The 20,619-nt window shown below is 43.8% G+C and overlaps 1 protein-coding gene across 2 annotated transcripts in view; it reads left to right on the forward strand.

The window, feature by feature from the left end:
- Nucleotides 1-20,619, forward strand: part of LOC146857972 (peroxisomal bifunctional enzyme-like) — a 357,734-nt gene that overhangs the window by 35,417 nt on the left and 301,698 nt on the right. For both annotated transcript variants that reach the window (XM_085648736.1, XM_085648735.1), the window contains one exon: nucleotides 12,532-12,635. In XM_085648736.1, the coding sequence (XP_085504862.1) occupies nucleotides 12,532-12,635 (104 nt within the window). The remainder of the gene's footprint in view (nucleotides 1-12,531; nucleotides 12,636-20,619) is intronic.

Raw genomic sequence — 20,619 nt, forward strand, 5'->3', positions numbered from 1 at the left:
ACCTAATGTTTGACAGAAAAGGCTAGCAGCGAAGGGCTCCTAGGGTGACTTTGCTTTTGAAGCAGTCTAGTACCAAGAGACCAAGGAACACCGGATCAGAAGACTGTCTCTGCTTTAAACTTCCCAAACAGTGAATATGTGTACTGGTGTGGAGACAGCATTTTTACTCCAGCCCCATCCGATGACTCGGTACATTGGAGAGAGCACCAGGGAATCTGGGAAGTGTGCCTCACCCGATGCCTGATGAGTCGGCAGTCTGGAGGAAGCACCGGGGAACCTTGGAAGTGTATCCTATCCAACGAGTCCGCAGCCAGGGGCGCACCGGGGAAACTATGGATTGTTATGCCCCATCACATGCACATTCCCATATTAGAGATACATTTTAGGAAAACAGTTTATAACCTAGTTTAACAATTCTGTACGTTTCTTATATTCTATTACAACAGGGTAATAAATATAGACTTTTCGACTATACCGTTTGACTCCGTAACTACTATCGCCCATTTCTCCTTTGAATGTGCACTCTTCCACCAGGCATAGGGGCATGAATTCCGCCACACCAGCTGAGAACCTAACGTGTGTTGGTGGCCCCAGTGTGCACACTGCAGAGAACCCATCAGACATAAAAACAAGAAAACAGACATATTTTCCAAACGCCTTTCCGCAGGACAGCCACTTGTAGGGCAACTATTTCATCCAATCAACCAGAGGTACTGCTGCAAGACCATTCATCCACAGCTACTGACTAATCCTCTAAACAATTCAAAACGCCAAAGCAACCCGTGACGCCAAGATCAATGTCATGGAGTGCATGTGACCCATCTACGACAAGACCATGAAATGCAGTTGAGAGCGTTATGGAGGCCGAAGAGAGCCTCTCTGAGCTAGTGGACACAATCAAAGAGCTCTGATCTACTGTGGCACAATTGACCACAATGTACGAAGACCTTATTTAGTAGGGAGAAGATTCTGAAGGTTGATCACAAAGGAATAACCTATGGTTTGCGGCCTTTTTTGTTGGCTTTCTGGAGGCTAACGAAGGAAGAGATCCATAACCATTCTTAAGAAGCTGACTAAGCTCCTATATCCCAGAAGCTGATAATTGAGCATGCCTACAGAGCACTGATGGCACAGCTGCCCCCAGGTGCCCATCGCGCCCTATCATAGCTAACTTCCTAAAGTGCCATGATCAAGAGTTAATCCTTCATAAAGCTCGAAATTTCAGCAAGACCATATACGAATCCAGGAAAAGTCTAATCTTTTCTGATTACAATACTTAAGGCCAAAAGCAGCGCAAAACATACAATAGGTCAATAGGTCAAGTTAAAACTGAGGGGCATATTTACAGGAACATTTTTTTTTTTTTTATCTGCGTATTTTCAAGTTGCCGCTAACTCCAGTTAGTGGCAATTTTCTAGCATGAATGGAAATGTTTCACATCGGTACTTCTGTTAGCATGACTTACCGAAAATTGAGATGCAAGGTACGTGTTCCTGCATAAAAACTCCCGCAAAACACCCAACGTGGTATTGACAAGGATTTCCTTTTATGTCACAAAACCAACAAAACGGCCGCTAAGTCCAATTGGAGGCAGTTTTTTAAGACCAGAAAATACCTGGTCTTAACATTGGTGCAAACACTTGGGGCCACAAATAAGATGTTTCTGTGCTGAACAGCGCTGTAAGGAATATTGCTGCGTTGCCCTGCGCCAAAACAAAAGGTCAGGAATGCACCCTATCAATAAGATAAAACAGCGATTGGACACTTTTCACTGCCCCCTCCTTGCAACATCATGGATGTGCCTTATTTACTGTACGGCTCTCGATTTTTATATACGTCTGGAATCCTGACATATCTGTTGGTGCTAAAGTCACGCATTGCTGCAGTTGTGTCACAAGCATGACGCAACTCCAGCATGGGGCAAGCCTATCCCTATGGCACTGCATCACCCTTACGCCTGCCATAGAAGAAAAAAAAAAAAGAGGAGAAATTAAAACATTTATCCTCTTAGCACCTCCCAAATGCCACCCTTTTCGGGTGGTGTTAGATTCTGACGCATTCCAAAGGTTTACGGTTTCTCGTGAATCTGGGAATGCTTCAGATTCCATTGGTTTGGCGTGGGAAAGTCCACAACAACACCCATTGAACGCCCCTTTCACACCTTTTAATGTGTGAAAGAGGCACATATTACAAGGCCATGAAAAGCTACGTAAAGTGGCAAAACGTGGCCTTGTACACATGCTATGGCACATTGCGCCACCAGAACGTCAAACAAGTGACGCTACAGTGTTGCAAGAGTGCAGCTAGGGCCTCATAAATGAAGCCCTTGGATAGTAGAAGAACTCCCACAATTCATCCTTGACAAGGTCAACAACTCCATGGACCTCCTGCCATTGTAGCTCAAAACACTAAGGAGACCTCCACCCCCTGACATGCATCGCTCACGTGAACAACTGCTCCGTTGCTTTTGAGTGTCGCTAGAGACCAGGTACCGCAGAAAGCCAGAGACTCTCCGGAGCGGTCAGTAACCGTGGAAGAATGAGAGACGCGCAACCAGGCTACATTAAATTAATTTTCTGCCATCTGAGTCACATCCGGGGGCTGCACAGACTCCACCGGATGACCACGTCGCAGTGGAGCCCACGTCGCTGGGGGAGCATTCAGGGGAAGTGTCGGGATTCTGTCTCTGAGTGTGATTGCGCATTGTTGCTGCCGCATGCAACGCCTTCTGCCTCTCTTGTAAAACCTGCGGCAGATTAGGGGGGCGTGTACTTGTGGCAGGGGAGTTAATTGGTTCCACTGGACTGGGACAAAGGACAGAGTTCAGGCCACCAGCAATGGAGTGCAGGCCTGCTACAGGACCCGCGTATGGCCCGCTGAGCAAAGCACCTTAATCCTTGTCGCAGCCCGAAATGAGTTGATGATTCCCTACGAAATTGGGGTGATGCTCCTGACTTCTCCACGCAACTGCAGGTATGCGTTGGTTCCGTTTTGCGGAGTGCCAGTTCAGAGTGTGGCGGTTCCGAATGTGATGCGCAGGATTAATCCACGCTAGAGGGGCGATGCTTACATCTTCTCCATGCAGTAGCAGCAATGCGTTGGTTCCGAAGAGGTGGTCCTAGATTCGATGTGGCGGCTCCGAGTGCACTGTGCTAGTCCAGTCCCTGCAACAGCGGTGATGCTTTGATCCTGATCTCGGAGATGCATTGGTTTTGATTGGCATAATGGCGTTGATGCGCAAGTTCTGACAGATGCAGCCTGTTTAAAGTCCGTTCCAATGGCCCGGCCTGGGTGTGCACCATTGGCAGAGCAAGACTTCAGCAAGTAAAGTCCAGGTGCTAAGTTCAAGATTAAAGCGAAGTCTTTGATATCCCTGAGACTTCGGAAACAGGAGGCAAGCCAACAAGCCCTTATGGAGGGCTTCGGTTCTGGAGTGTAGAGATGCAGGTTTTTCTCACTCGCAGGCAAGAAGCAGCAGGCCAACACAGCAAAGCAATTCAGCAAAGTGGTAGTCCTTCCTGGCAACACAACAGCCTTCTTCTGTTAGAATGACCTTAGTTCCAGAATGGTCCTGATTTGGTGCTGTCCGACGTCCAGTGCATATACAGAGTTAGGCCTTTAAGGTAGGGAGACTTCAAAGAGATGCTTTGAAGTTCACAAAACCCTGCCTTTCCTGCCCCGGCACCAGACTCACTCCAGGAGGGAATGCAATATTTGTGTGGGGACAGAACACAGCCCTGGTGTGAGGTGTCAGCTACTCCCTCCCATCCTGCTCAGGATGACCCATCAACATGCAGATGGCTACTCAGTCACACCTACTCTTCCTTTGTGTGTGGCTGTCTAGAGGGAATGCAGGCAGCTACTCACCCCAGAAGTGTATTCCAGAGACCGGCAGAAGGCACCAAATGGTTTAAGTAATAAAATGCAAACTTCTAAAAGTGCGATTTAAATACCAACTTCACAGTAAGTTGTTTTTTTAAATTGTGTGCCCAGAGACACCAAATTTGGGCGTCCCATCTCTTCCTAATTGGAAACTACGCACACAATGTAAAAAGGCAATCTCAATGTTATCCTGTAGGAGAGAGAGGCCTTCCAGTAGTCTAAACAAATTTTAAGAGCATTTCACTTGCAGGACATATAAAGCTTGAAGTACATATCTTACTTTTTAGATACACTGCACCCTGCCCATTGGCTGACGGGGCCTAGCTTAGGGGTGAAGTATATGTAATAACAAGCATTTGCAATGCAATCGGTCTCGCCTTTGGGGCCTTCTAAGTATTTAGCCATGCAGCATAGGCTGGCAGAGCCGTGGAAGAGTCAGTCATATGTCAGGCTTAGGTATGTAAGGCTGACTGAACTGGAGGAAGTGTCAGTTATACATCCGGCCACGCACTGATACAGTGCAGTAATACGTCGTCACTCCCACATGGTACTTACGATACCCCAGACTGAAGTCTGCAGTTACAATTTGCTTTGCAATGAATCTGACAATGGAATCTTGGAAAAGGGCCCACCGGTTGTGTGTGTGTGGTGGCTGCCTGGGTGTGTCTGCTTGTCAGTTTAGTCCACAGAATAATAACGGACAGGCCCACAACAAGCAAAATCAGCAAATCCCAGACTTCAACATAAACCTATCATATCACACACCTGAGCATACTGAGCATAGCCTTATCAATATTTGCATCATCATGGTTACTCAGTAAAGACGTATGGGTTGAGCCTCCTGGAAAGTTTTGTCTGATATTTGAAGGTCAGATGATTGCATGCTCTCTTTAACATTAATATAGTACCAATACTAGGGTAACAAAAACATCCAATCTGTAGGCAGGGCGCTGTTCATGTGTACCATGTAAAAGGCCAAGAATAATGATAACAAATACCCACTAGAACTACGTTTTTTTTCTAGGAAAACATATACATATGATGTTTCTTTTACATGTGGAGGTGGTGGGTTGCGTTTTTTTTTTTAAAGTTTAATAGTGGAATTTAAAAAGTCTTTCCTGGTCCTAACCTAAAACGAATGTTCATAAACATCCGGAGGCATGAATATTGTGACTTGTGTAATATCGAAGAAATCTGTTCAGCTTTCTTTCTGAGGCTTGACAAAATACATTATTAAACAAGGCTATCTAGAACTGCTGGACAATTATAGCTGTAAAAAAATGGCTCTCTACAATGAAGTATTTACGTTCTCGACATTGTCTTTATAAGAAACAGATGAAGCAGGAGCAATGTTTTGTTCATTGGAGGTTGGTCTGCTCCTTGCCTTGACTTGACTATCCTTCCAGTCTCTTAAGGTTGATTTGGTGCATAAAGGCTATCCTGGTAGATATGCGACAAAGAAGCGACAGAAAACGGGTTGGATTAGGCCAGTGACTAGAAAAAGTGGTACTTCGAGAAATGGCACTGGAACCCAATTTGAGTGAGCTCTGCCAAAGGGAATCACGATCTCTGCGTACTAGCGGTAGCTAAATATGTCAGTAAGAATTAGTTGCACAAACCCTCCCCATCAAGAAAGATAATCTAATTTTCCAAGCACAGAATAACACCAGAAACGATGGAAGATGAGAACCAAAGCTGAGGACGGCAACATCATCTCACTCACTCACTTCAGGTTTAAGTCTGTTATTAAAGAGCTGTAAATGGGAGCCGCCTCTCTTAGGGATAGGCGATTCTGGGAAAATTATTACTGCCAGCTGGTGAGTAGTCCCTTACCTCCAATTTAAGAATATAACGTTAGCGCGCTGACGTGCTCCATCTCCAACCACCTGTGAAGTGATTTAAGCATTTACTCCCTAACATGCGAGTGCTGCTTGAAGAGGAGATGTTAAAGAAGTCAGTGACCGGTATAATCGCCACAGATGTGTACACACGCATATTACATGTAAGACTACAGGGATTAAACCAATGTTTTATTTGCAATGGTGAATGGACCATAACCGCCAAAGCCATGTGGACTTTGGTGCTGTCGAACATGCCGCAGCGCCAGAATAACAGCCACCTTCTTACCCATGGCGTGAGTGCGCGCACGGCAGGCACAGAGACACACAGGGAGGGTGCACCCAAGGGGTGTGCAGCATCAAATTAAACTTAATGGGCAGAAAGCAGATGCTGTACACAATTAAAAATAACCCGTAAAACCACACGGGCACCATTGCGAGCCACACATTTAAAAAAGATGCACAGGCGTCGTTACCATCGTGTCGCGTTGGCAGAAAAAATACCAAACGCTGTTTAAAAAAAATAGAGAAAAGAAAGGAGCAGGCCGCTATGGGTGAACCAGGCGCCATGGTGCTTAAAAAAAATACCAATGAAGTAGTCTTGGCCTGATCTGTACCCCAAAGTTTCGACGGACCAGATGGGGTGGCAGGTCTTTGTCTAGCTGTGCTGCACAACTTTGGAATAAATGGCTTTGAGACTGCAGCCTAACCTTCTATCCTTTAGGAAAGCCTTGAAATCTTGGCTGTTTACTCCTGAGTAGATCTAGTTCAGTTCCTGCCCTGTGTACACACACCAGCGCCAAGACGCCTCGGCATTCGAGCGCTTAATAAGCTTTATATCATCATCAAATGAAAACATACGGCCCTGCAGCGAAACAATACTGTACTTGGTCGGTGCTGCCTGCAATAAACAGAAGTGATGTCTGGGGAGCGCGAGCCAATAATGACCGAGCAAGAGAAGAGTGAGCCAATGCGAAGTGGCAGGCAGGATTACACTCCAAATACTGTTTACTTCGGGTCTTGCGACCGCGCATGCGCTGTCCAGGCTCGACCTAAAAAGGAAGGTTTGGGCCTGGCAAGTAGGTTAACTTGTGAGGTCGTAATGTCAGTTTAATACTGCACTAACAGGCTTTGCAATGACAGGCCTGAGACCTGTTTAAAAGGCTGCTTCAGAAGGAGCCGCAATCGGTCCTGCAGGCCCACTGGTAGCATTTGATTTGTAGACCCTTAGCACATGTAGAGCTCTTTACAAGGGACTTATAAGTAAATAAAAATGCCAATTGTGGCTAAACCAATGTTACTATGTTTTAAGAAGACATGCTCTTCAGCACAGGTTAGCAGTGGTAGAGTGCCCAGATTCCAAAACCCAGAAAAAATGAAGTCACCGAAAACAGGAAGTCCGAGGGCAAAAACTCAAGGGAAACCACACCAAAGATGCCTGGTCTAACACCCAAAACGTTTTTAGGAAACCCCTCACCCACCTACCTGGTAGGTGGCATGCTTCATCGGGGCCCAGCTGGATCACCTAATGCAATCCAGCTGTGCTTCAACGCATGAGTTACAGCAGAGCAGGTTGGTTGGGAGGGAAAGTTAAGAGATATGTGAAGTGCAGTTATGAGTTAAAAATGTCTCTAGGAATAGCCCTTATAAAAGTTTAAATGAAAGGGTCCTAGGACATATGTAAAAACAACATCGGGATCTCTAAGAGGTATAGTATGTACCTCGGTATCCCTTAAATGTTTGGGTCTACTAGTTTCAGCCTTTGGATTAGATCATAAGGCTTTCGTCAGGACCAAATTAGTGAGTGACCAAAAAAGGCGGCCACGTGTGTGTAGATATCGGCACACACCCTAAAGTGTGCTGCGAGTGTAGTGAATTGTGGTGTTACTCACAAATCCTCTAGTCGGAGTACTTAAACTCTGAGTGTGTTATGCCTCATGGATCCGATCGGTCTCTGCTGTACCCCATGCTGACCGTTTGTCAGGGGAAAAGAGGTGATTTGACCTACGCAGCCAGTCGGATCCATGCGTACGTGCAAGGGGATCTGGTGGCCAGTGTGTTCTTGGTTCCATAGGACTGTTGGCACCTCAATGTCCTGATGAGGTTCATATTGAGCAATTGGGTCCCCAATGTGCAGGAGTTGGCTTGTCTTCTCCCGGTGACTCCAGTAATTCCGGGTGAACTGGAATGGTGGCTCTTTCAGGCAAACATTCTGAAGGGGGTCTCTTTGTGGTCTCCAGATCTGGTGATCATCACGACGGGTGCCAGTGAGAGTGGCTGGGGGGGCCTGGTCGGAGTCTCTCACGGTCATGGGTCTGTGGCTGGCGTGCCAGAGTTCAAGGTCTTCCAATTGGAAGGAGGTGGAGGCTTTTCATCTGTCTCTCCTCCATTTTTCTCCTTGTCTTCAGGGCATGGCTGTCCTAGTCCAGACAGAACAGTATGGTAACGTCCTATGCCAATCGATGGGGAGAGGGGCTCTGTCTTTGTCAGCTGTTGCTGATCGTCTGTTGTGGTGGGCTCAGTTGACACTGGTCTTGTTGAGGGCCATCTTTTATTCAGGGGATTCTAACTTGTCGGGCCGATTGCCTGAGCATGGAGATGCCGTCCTCTCAGAACTTCTGTCTTTCTCCCATGATGTTTCCCTCTGTTTTCTTTGTTCTTGAGGTTTCTGGTTTGGGTTCGGAGGGAGAGGGCTGAGGTTGTTTTGGTGGCTCCGGCATGGCCTGCTCACTCTGGTTTCCTCTGTTGATCGAGATAAAGGTAGGTCCTAAGTGGAGGTTTACATTGGTTCCATCTCCTTTGATGTTTTCGACTCTCCAGGTGTCCTCCCTGTCACAGCTCTGGTTGACGGCATATCGGTTGAACAGGTCAGCTTGATGTTTCAGTGCCTTGTTGGTAGGTGGTCCTCTTTCTGTTGCCCTGCCACTGGTGCTGGAGTTTCTTCGGGATGGTTTTCAGTTGGGCCTTAGTCCTGCCACTCTTAGGGTGCAGTGAGCGGGGATTAAGGCTTTTCAGTCTCCCTTGGGGGTTGTGGTGGATGATCAGGGTCTGGTCACCTGGATAGTTAAGGTGTTTGCCACTCTCTGTCCCATCCCTCCGGTGGTGTGTCCTCTTTGGGATCTGAAGTTAGCTTTGAGGCTCTCCAGTATCCATCTTTTGAGCCTCTGCTCTCTGTGAGTTTACGCCTTTTGACTTTGAAGGCCTTATTACTGGTGGCAGTTACGTTTGCTCTGTGGTTGGGTGAGCTATGTTCTTTGTCTTGTTTGTCTTCTTTCTTTTGAGAATTTGACAACAGAATTGTTCTTCGGTTGGGCCTTGGCTTTGCTCCACTTGGGCTGTGCGTCTACTTTTGTGTCCTATTATTGGGTGCTTCAGGGGCCAGAGATGCCTGATGTTCTGGGTTCCAGGGTCCTCTATTGGCATCAGGCTACCTGCTGTGTTATATCCCCTTTGTAGGGGCCAGGCCTGCACAGTCGTTTCTCGTCAACTATGTAAGTGACTATATTCTTGGGTATCTCACCCCTCCAGTCTCAAATATCCCACTCTCCCCGGCAAGCAAATAGTTCTCTATTGTAGTAAGGTACAAGCACACACCTGACCTGGGTGGATGCTGAGCAACTGTAGCAAATAATTGATCTCTACTCTTTTGCTGTTTGTGTACTCTCACTATGCAGCAAACGGTTCATTATGCCACTGCAGGAGTGTTTGAGTCTCAATTCCTTGTGCCCTGTTCTAGGAGGGACCGGCACTGGCAGTGTTTTAGAATTCCTGTATTAATCCATCCATGCCATCCAGTGCACCAGCACTTCATAGACCCACAATGAATGACCGGTGCCTGCTGTCTGTGGATTCGGAGACGCTTTAAATGCCACCTCTGGTATTCAGTAGCCCAACAGCGGGGAGCTGAGCTACAAATGTATATTTACATATGGATATAGTGCATATTTTCCCTTGGTTGTGTTTGTTGCTAGTAAGTCCTACCTTTCACTGAGCCCTCTCTCCCATTGAAATTGTCAGTACATTTAATGCTCCATATATGAACCAGATCTCTATGGTTTCATGGCATTCTGTTATAACCCATTGTCTGTTTCTTGGGCAACACTAAGGTTTGACTCCAGTATAATGTATCACAATGCCTTCTCTAGGTCCTTGCTAAGTACAGCCTCAACAATTTGTTTTTTTTTTCCTTTGGATCATGACTACCAATCAATATGACAGACGAAAGCCTAAGCCCTGTTTACTTGAGGTCTTCATAAAAAGTGGTATTAAACCAAAAAGGAGTGGACTGTTCATCCTTGAAGAAATAAATCATAGTATCAAGTCCTACATTATAACTCAATCTGCATAGCACATTGGACAACTTGGAATAACGTTCACTGGCTTAACTCCTAATAGCACAGAAATGTATTCTCGTCCCATTACAACACACTCTACCCTCCGCACGCGACCCCTTCTGCGCGGTTTTCAGTCCATGCCTGTAGTCTTGCCTTCTGATCTTGTCCACCTCCGTGCACAGTCTCTTACGAATACCTTTAAGACACTGTTTCAGTGCAGAGAGCATCGCCCTGAGGCACAGTGCCAGTCAGCACGGAGGCTCCTTGATGGAGACCACTCTCTGTGAAGCCCCTGCTGTTTTTACTACATTTGTAATTCAAGTACTCCAGGTCTTTATAACGTTTACTAGTGTCATTGTAAATAAAGTACAGCTGTGGTACTGTGCATGAGAATTCAATGTCTCATAATCATGCCTCTTGGTGGCCATCAACTATGGGCCCTTTACCTTCATTTTTCACTTTGGTAACTGGGTTAGGTCTAGTTTTCGATTCTAAATGTTTGCTGTCCAGACAAATCAGTTTATTTCCTCATGTTTTTACCGTTTAAAGCTACTGAAACAAATTCTCCTTTACATCTCGTCTGATATTCAGACAATAGTTGTTGTCACTTTAGTGTTATCGAGGCTGGATTAATGGGCATGTAACAAGGCTTACTAAAAAACACAACGGAGGCTGCAGTTTGCAGCAGTCTGGATTCTGAAAAACATTAGAAAATATGACTCGTGCTCCAAGGGTTTGGAGGAGCCACAGTGGCTCCCGATTAAAAAAAAAAAAAAAGTGGCTTTTAAAGCACTCCTCTGTATTGCACGCACATAAGGCCCTTCATGGGATAGGCCCAGAACATCTGAAGAAAAAAATTCTTTCTTTTTCTCCGAGAAGATGCCTTCGATCAGCAACGGCTAAAATGATGCAAGTTCCCAAGATCTTTAAAACCACTTGGGGAGGCAGATGTTTTGTTCGTGCCACTTCTTTGATTTGGTATCAAATACTTCTGCCCCTGGGATGGTGGGGGTCCAAAAAGCAGATCAAATTTGCAAAGATTATGAACCATCTTGAAAACTATGTCCTGGACCATGGGCAATTTCTAAATGGTGTCCACTGGAAGACCAATATCCCATAAAATGATGTAATCAATTTTGGTGAGGGTCCCTGCTGCCACCATCACGGCCCTCTCCAGAGAAATTAAGAGGATCATCCTCCTAATTAGCCTCTTTTGAGTGTAGCATCAGGAAACAACAGTGTTTAAGCTGCTCCTTCAACCCAATTCCCCAATCAAAAAAAGAAACCAGGGCTATTTAGCAGTCTCAAAAACAGGAGAGGGATCATACCAGATGTTCACAGGATAACGTGGCCAAAACTCAGAATCTCTGTCAAAGGTACCATTTTGCATCATACTGCCATACTACAAGCTTCTCTGTCTTAAGAGTGGTGTTAAACTAACTACTGCTAGGCCTCAAGGCACAATACTCTTCTTTGGAGATGGAAGGGACTAGGACCTTGTTGAAGGTCTTGCTTGGACAGTCTCTAGTGTTTGTTGCTAATGACTCTGCATGATCCGTAGCCTGCTAGGAATCCCCGTATACCTCCACAAGTATTCCAAGCGTTCACAGTCTCCGTTTTATTGATGGCCAAGTGATGCCTGACTTTCTAAAAAATGTCCTCTCTCTAGTCTTTCTGACATTGATAAAATGTATGAGAAAGTGGTCTAACCAGATCATCACGATGATGTTATTCGTGCTAATCATATCAGCATGGGTAAATATGAATTTAGTGATGCCACACCTTATGAGTGCCTGACTTGCCTGTCGATAGTAATGAGAATAGCAAAGCTGCCCTTTTAGTGCCCTAGTTTTCTGTAAGTTTTTAATTGAATGAGTATTCTATGGGGTGACACTTGCCTCCTGGATAGACTATGCAGTCTTGTATTTTTTGTGAATCTTGTCTTCCCATTGGAGCCATTCATTTCTTGCCTCAATCCAAGGGAGCAGAGTTATTCCAATACAGCAAGCCCTTGACCATTCGAATTGGCTTCAGACCACAAATTAAAGGTCAGTCGTCAACACTATAAGAAGATCCTGTGCCATCTACGGGGCTGAAGGAGGGCAGTAGACTTTGACTGGACTAAGACAGATAACCTACCAGCAGTTCTTCTAACCAGGTATTCATTGTGCACTTAATGGGGTGTATGAAGGTCTCGCGCTCAAATATCACTCATGAGTTTTCTAAATGTTCTTTTGTTCATTGTACTCACTGTTATTCAACTACGCAAGCACCTTGCAGTGGCACACACATTTTTTTTCCTTCCAAATCAAAACATGTTAAAGTGGATATGTGCTTGGTAATAATCCAACAACTATGTGTGTTTTTTGTTTAATCCATGCGTTTTTCAAAAGGTTGTATGTAATGCGTGAGAGCAGAAATGGGATGTTCTAGACTGGGCTCATTCTTTGATTTGTGTTTCTTTTTTTGTCCGTTAGCCCACAGGTTCAGGTGTCTCTCTTGGAAGCACTGAAGGATGTAAATCTTGATCCATCTGTAAAAGCTATTGTCCTCTGTGGAGAGAATGGCAAGTTCAGTGGAGGTAAATCTTTATAATCTGCACTCTGAAAATACTGGTTATACTCTGTTGTTGTCCATATCAAATTAATTGAGCATCTACTGTTACTTGAATTGTCTTGTTTACTCTAGCTGTGAAACCAATAGGCTGAGAAAAAAACCCACACACACACTCCCACACCCACCCATCCATCCACCCACCCCACCCAACCCACCTACCTATCACCACTTACTGTGAATCCCAAATTGGAAATCAAATTAAAGTGCATTTTGCTGGTTCAGTCTCAAACTTTGGAATATTATAAAAGTTTTGCTGTGCTGCCACACTGACGTGTGATATCTTGGCCTGGAGACCCTTCAAAGAAAAATCACTCAAAAAATAATGGTCATCAATAGAGAAGCTCTTCAACAGGTTGTCATTCATAAGAAAGAATTTGAATACCTAAATCAACAAGAACCACGAACTCCAGTGATTTATGGGGTTCCTAAGACACACAAAAAAGAACCAAATCATCCTTTGTGCTCGATTGTGTCTGCTATTGGGGCAGCTACTGAGCCTCTTTCTAAGTATTTTGTTACGTGTCATAGAATTCTAGCATCCACTTTTACCTCTCTCGTAAAGGACACAGGACAACAAAATCGAGGCTCCCTACACGAAATATACTGCAAACTGCAGCAACTGAAGCGGGTAATGTTATACTTACCCGTATGGCTCCAGATGGACCAACAAGTCCATCTTGCAATGTGTGGAGATTGTACTGGGAGAGATTTACTTTGAATTTGACGGAGAATTGTTTAAGCAGGTGAAAGGGGCTAGCATTAGAGCATCATGTTCTCCCATTGTAGCAAATATTTACATGGTCCTGTTTGAAAAGAAACATATCTTCAGTCAAATAGCTCAGTTCTTTGAAAACATAAAAAATTGGTCACTATACAACCATGATATTTTCTTCATTAGCCACGGTGAGGAAGACCAGCTAAGCGAGTTTATACAGTGGATCAATTCCTGTGATACCAATCTAAAGTTTACTCTTAGCATTAGCAGGGTCAGAGTTGTGTAGTTTGATATTTTGATACAACATAATCAACATAGGCGGGAGGTTTCTTTATATTCAAAGCTAATAGTTAGGAATACACTTTTTACACTTTGAGTTTTTATCCCCAGTGTCAGAAACCAGGGATACCATTTAGTCCATTTCTCTGCATCTAGAGAAATTGTTCCAACCTACATGATTTCCTCAATTGCTCAAGAAGAATTTAGAGAATGGTTACTAAGTGAATCATTCAAGAGAGGAATATAATATAATAGAGAGGCCAAGTTCCAGGAAAAACGACAGACAGACAGAAAATGACTTGTTGGTCTGTTTAGCCCGTCTTTCAAATTTAGATCATCAACTCTCATGGGCACATTCTTAATACCAATGGCGAGGAACTAAAATTACTTAGACCATGATTTGCTTTTTGGAGAAATTGTAACCTCAGTTATAAATTATTATGGCCAATATTTGCAAAGCAAGATCATTCTTCACAGAAACCGATCTCCGATACTGCCCAGGTGACAGGAAACCATATATGCGGACATTGTCAGGCCTGTGAAAGTACCATGACTGCTAGTGAGCTGACATGTACATGCACACATTTTTCTTAAGGTGGTGACCAACTGCAGAACATTGACTGTGATCTACCTGATCATATGTCCATGTGGACTAGGTTACGTTGGAGAAAATAGGCGTGAGTTTAGCATCAGGTACTGCATGCTCAAATCAGCAATCAGAAATAAAAACAAAACTGCCGACTCCAATGGTATAAGAGTTTGTTGAGAATAAACCTTCAGAGAATACCTTGAAATGGATCATTCTGGAGACGATTAGGCCATTGGAAGGAAGAGCTAGTATTCAACATTAGGAAAAGATGTAAGTATTAATAGTAGATATTTTCTCTTTGGACTTACAAGGATGATCTTAATGAAATGATTCTGTGGGAGGATGCTATAAGATCATGATAGTTTCTTCCCCCTGTTAAAATGTCTTTCTCACCGGGTTTTTCCAGGATTCTAGTCAATTACATGAGTGCAAGAATACGTTACTAGATAGTATAAGATACTCCCTGTATGTAAATATTTGTTATGAGTAGATCTCAGCATTTACATTCTTTCTTTTATTGATGGCCGACATTAGTGTATGCCTTTTTGATTTTGTACAGAATATGGGTATTTATATTTATGGACATCATTTTATACACAGAGCAGAAGAAGTTGAGCCCTATTACATGGGCGTGGTATTTTGCATAGCAAAAAATGATTAACCCTATTACATGAGTGTTGTTTTTTTTTATTTTGGGTACTTTGTCCATATTCTGGTGTGTTGACAAGCTAACCTTGTTGAGTTCCATCGTTTTGGAGGTAGCATCTGATTTGGGTTGGAAAATGGACATTGTGGCACTTTTGTTTGAATTGTGGGTTCCTTTGTTAAGATGATGAACGCAGAAGCAAGTTTACATAATAATTCTATGGTTGTGTCTCATTATAAGATCCCTGTCTCAGTAGTATATGGTGTCCAGTTGGGTTCTCCTAAGGTGACAGGTGGTTTGTTGAAGGTCACAGTACCTGTCGGACCATTTTCCTCGATTGTCTATGTGTACCCGGTTTTCATGTTTCAGGCGGATATGCAAATAGGTTGGTGCTGTAGTACTCTTTTTTTTTTTTTCTTTTTTTAAGAGCGTTGATACGTACTTGGGCCATGAGATTATGAGTTATAGATGTATGGTAGTTACTGCTCATCTCTTCTCCCTTTATATACTATTTGTGAGAAAACAGGATGTAGGGAGATAATTGAGTACTACAGATATGGCTGCCGTATTCATCACAATTGTGGCATTTGGAGCACTACCTCCATTTACCTTCCAGGTGCATCTTGTTAGTAAGACCCACTGAGTATGTATGCAGATCATCAGTGCAGCATCTACCTACCTCCGTCCCTTACGGTCCTGACCGGGGCTATCACGAGATTTAAACGACGGTCCGAGTGAAGAAGGTTTGTCCGTTTTTGCTAATGTAAATTTCCTTGTTCACAATACATCAGGTACTACTCAGGGGGATTATTCCTTATGAGGAGAGGCAGATAAAGTAGTCAAATATAGGTTGTTTGATGGGAGTTGGATGTTGTCAGTGTAACTGCAATTTTGGTTGGCTAGGTTGCTTTTAGCGTGGTGTCAGCTGTCAAGTGGAAGTACATGGAAGGGCCAGGCGTGTGGAACTATGACATTGCTCTATAGGGTTTGTTACTATCTAGTCCATCTGTAGGAGGATTTACATTTATCACCAGTGTGTAGGCCCTGTTGGTAGAAAGATAAGGGAACCAGGTACTCAATAGGTTGTCATACGTCAGATTCCAACAAGTTTCTTGTGGGTGGTACTGGAATTAATAGCACCCTAGTTTACGTTTTGGCTGGTTTCGAACTTTGTGAATAGCAGACTCAAGACAATTTGCTCACTGCAGATGTTCTCATAGTTTACTAACAGAGGAGTACCTATGATCTGTTTAGCCTAATACATTCATTTTTTGGTCCAATGCATCAGCGTCTGATCCCTTTTTATTAATTTAAGCAAGACAAATATTTTGCTTTTTGGTTGTGGAAGCATTCATGTTCACTGGTAAGGTTCCTTGAGCGAGCTATAGGCAGTCTGTGGCTAAATTAATCTGAGCCTTCTAATCATTCATAACCTAACTTAGGGACCAGTGCTAGCAGCCATTAGCAGTCTACATTTACCTTGATCCCTGGGTTCTCAATATTTAATGCAAGCCTTTGCAGATACTCTGTCCTTCCTTATTGAGAGGCATGCATGGTGGCTAAACCCTTCCAGCTCTAATATGAGGTGCTGCTATTTGGTTGCTATAGTATAAACACACATTTGATAAAATAGAGGTGCTTGATGGAGTGCCATAGGTTCCTTTTTGAACTGGCTGCATAAGGTCCCAAACTCTGCTTCATCTTCTTTCCTGGCCATCAAAGGGGATAGGCAGCTTGGAGCTTTCAAACAACTCGGAAGGGGGCACTTATTTAAATGTTTACTTTTTCCAAAGTTTTAGATCACCTTGACCGAAAATGGGATTTTGTTTTATAGCTAGCATATGTGGATTGCGCTCAATGTAAGACATTGGTTTGATCCAGAAAACTGTTTGTCATCCGTAAGCAAGCACACCTTTAAAATCTATGAGAGCAATTTTAATCTCAGGAACATAAAACCACATTTACAGATGGGTTTGCTGTTTTATATGTTTATCTTACAGATTTTGCAGCTCTTTCAAATTAGTGTGGTTGGGCTGAATATTGATAAAGGAGCCAGATTATGTGGCCTATATAGAACTGATGTGTAGTCTGTGTAACTCCTCCTTTAAAATTGTTTTGCCCTTCCTTCAGTGAGAGGTGTTTCTATGGTTTCCCTTCTTGGACGTTGGATGGGTGTTTTTGAATTTCTCCAGTGCACAAATCACAGACCGTATCTAACTTGGATAGTATGGACAAGTGTACTGTAATCTCTCTAAATTTGAATTAAGCTTTATCATTGTGCGAGGGTACTGCATGGTAGAAGTAGTTGGCTATAATATTGTGTGAGCACTTGTTTTGAAAAGGTCCAATTTCATTATTCTTTGTTGTGATTGATTCAAATGAATCGTTGTATTATTTCAAATGCACTAATGTGGTCTCACTGTTTATATAGAGGATACACTAACACCCAATATAAATGATGTCCTTTCTCATGTGTGGTAGTGTTAATCCATTTCAAAAGGCCTGTGTCCTGTAAGTGGCTTGGAAAAAGACTCCCTTTTGATCTTCAACTTGCTCAGCCCATATATTGAGGTCAACTGAAATTGAAACATGCTTGTTGTACTCCATCTAAGAGTTGGATACCTCTCTCAACGCATCTTCAAACAAGCTGTGTACTGAGAGTTGGTATATGAGGGAGAGTTCTCAGAGGCCGCTGTCCTAGAGTAATTAGAATTTAAATTGTATTTACAGACTTCCACATTAAAGACAAAGAAAGTGGTTAACGTAACAAACTTTGTAATTAGACTTTCCATGAACACCAATGTCAACCCAACCTGCAAACTTGATTTGTTTAATGGAGTGTATATTGGTCAGGTAGTATGGGGTTTATAGCAATATTAGCAAAAGGATTCAATGATAACTAAATTCCAACTGATCTAACACTAATGGAAGAAATATTCACCAAAATTGACCAGCATTTACCTCATAATTGACCATAATACACCAGGTGCAGACTTGATGGTAAGATGTTGTTGAATTTCATCTTTGCAAATCACCTGTAATCTGCATTGATTTCAGGGATACAGTTACATTTTTGAGAAATAACCAACATCTTCAGTTTGTTTCTGATGATTGTTATGCCTTGTATTGGTTCTCATCTCATCTGACCACTACGATACTCCAAATCGATTACAAAATTCTAAGTAAATTTCTGGCAGCTAGGCTCTTACCTTTAATGCCTAAATTGATCCACCCAGATCAAGCAGAATTTATCCCAGGCCACAATACAGCAGGTAACATCCGACGACTACTGGCCATTCTAGAAGCTGAGGAGGAAGATCGAGGGGGTGCTGCAGTCTTTGCTGCCAATATTAAAATAGCATTCGAATGGCACTATCTGTACGAAGTGATGTCCCAAATGGGACTGGGTGAGAGCTTCAAAGCATGGACTTGATTACTTTATACTGGACCTACTGCTAGAGTGTTTACGGGGAGTGTAATGAATGCGGATTATTTAGTGGTACAGAGAACACGGCAGGGATGCCCCATGTCCCCCCTGCTGTTCGTTCTCGCTATAGAGCCCCTAGCGGCTTCGGCTAGGTCTGGGCATATGTATAGGGGATTGTGTATAGTAAGACATCATCACCGAATTGCGCTCTATGCAGATAATTTACTCATCCTTTTGAGCAACAGGGGGAAATAACTCAATCCGTGCTAGAGGAGTTTGGTCTATTGTCTGGATTAAGAGTTAACTGGCAGAAGTCCAGGCTCTTTCCTACAGTGCAGAGTGATGATCCCCCAGGAGGGCTAACCCAGCTTCAATAGGAACCTTGATGTTTGGCTTACCTTGGGGTTCAGATGTATGATGACCGGACTGACCGGTTGAAAGGGAACGTAGAGCGAGCTATTAGATCCCGGAGGACTTCCGTTGATTTCTGGAGGACGCTACTGCTTTCGGTGGCAGGCAGAATAGCGCTCCTGAAAATGGTGGCTTTCCCCCACCTCCAATATTTTTTAACACACTTCCGTTATGGGTACCGAAAGCATCCTTTGAGGAAGTGGACTCCTTGATCACTATGTTTAATTGAGGAACGGTGCGCAGGTGAGTGGCTCTAGCGATTAAGCAACGTTCAACAAAGGTGGGAGGGTTGGTGGTCCCTGATTTCGATACGTATTATATTGCAGCCCAATTACAATGGCTGATCCAGGGACTGGCACAAAGGCGAAATCGGAAACGGGCCCCTTTGTGGCACCATTGCTTGACCTCCTTAAAGTGTTTCTTAAAAGTCAAACGAAACCTGGCTTTGCCTCACTTTTTGTGAATAATTTTGAGTTTTTATTTTATGCCAGTATTTTTGTATTGTGTCCCTGGAGAGCCGTACTTTTTCCTGTTTTGCGTAATAAATCCTGACACATTGAAATGTATGTAGATTTAGGTAGCACAAACCTAGCTGCAAAACAAATGGCTGTGCGCAGTTCAATGTGGCCATACCAAGGTAAAGGAAGTTCGGGGATGGGGGGGGGAGTAGTAGGTGGGAGTCGAGAATAAAGCTGGTCAGGTAGGTCAGACCGCACAAGGGAGTGGACGTTTCAATGGGAAAATTCATAAGGCAGGGTGATTTGGAGTTTCCATTGGAGGAGTATCATTTTCAGCCCTCTACTGAAGACATGGATGGATAGAGCCTGACAAATTGCCTTTGTGATGGTATTCCAAACAACTGAGGTGTAGCAGAAGAAAGCATGGTATAGGGTTTTCTTTCGTGTTTCAACTTTTTTCTAGACTGCTGATACCGCTGCTTTGTGTTTCACTGACCTATTCTGGTGTATTGATCTTGGCAGCCTGATATGATAAAGCGCTCTTGTTGACTGCCTTGTACATGATTAATTTGGCTTTTAGAGGATATGGGAAGTGTTAGAAATTAGATTTCTGGTTGGCTAAGGCTTGCGCCAAAGCCAGGCAGAGACCACCACTCTAGTCAGGGCAAGGGAGTTACACACCAACGATAACCTCTGCTCACCCCCTTGGTAGCTTGGCACGAGCAGCCGGGCTTATCCCGGAGGCAATGTGTAAAGCGTTTGCGCAACACTCACACACACAGCAGCAACACACTAGGCACACCACAAAAGGAACTCCACACAAGGTTATATAAAAAATAGCCTTTGTATTATAAAAACACATTAGAATGCAATCACATACATATATACACTGTGCCCACTGGCACGGGCAATATTCACAGGGGACTATATACACCTGACAGGGCCAATTGGGCCACTGTCAGGACCATCACAAAGTGGAAAGAGTAAATGAAACCATCAGTAGTAAAGGTATAACAGCCAGTACTAACTGGCGAGGCCATGCACCTAGCATCTTCACGTTGGCATAAATCAAAGTAGGCATAAACATGTGAACATAGAGGCATCATCATTAGCATAAAAGCATGAGCAACACCTTAGGCATAGAATGAAAACATCAGATCAGGCATAGAAACACATTTTGCACCGCACCAACATAAGAACATTGGGCATCACATTAGGGCCTTGCGCCCTACCAGTACTGAACTGAACCCCTGGCCAACTGGCTCAAATGCCCTATGTCCAGAAATGTCAGGGCATAGGTAGGGCTACTCAATTATCCCTAGGGCGGCAAAAAGCAGCAAAGCCAAGGTGCGCAATGGCACTGGGCATGGGGTGCTTCTCACCCCCCCCCCTCATCATCAAAAGAAAGTGCCCCCGTGATGCAG

The sequence above is a fragment of the Triturus cristatus genome, chromosome 3_2, assembly GCF_964204655.1.
Source record: "Triturus cristatus chromosome 3_2, aTriCri1.1, whole genome shotgun sequence".
NCBI lineage: Eukaryota > Metazoa > Chordata > Amphibia > Caudata > Salamandridae > Triturus > Triturus cristatus.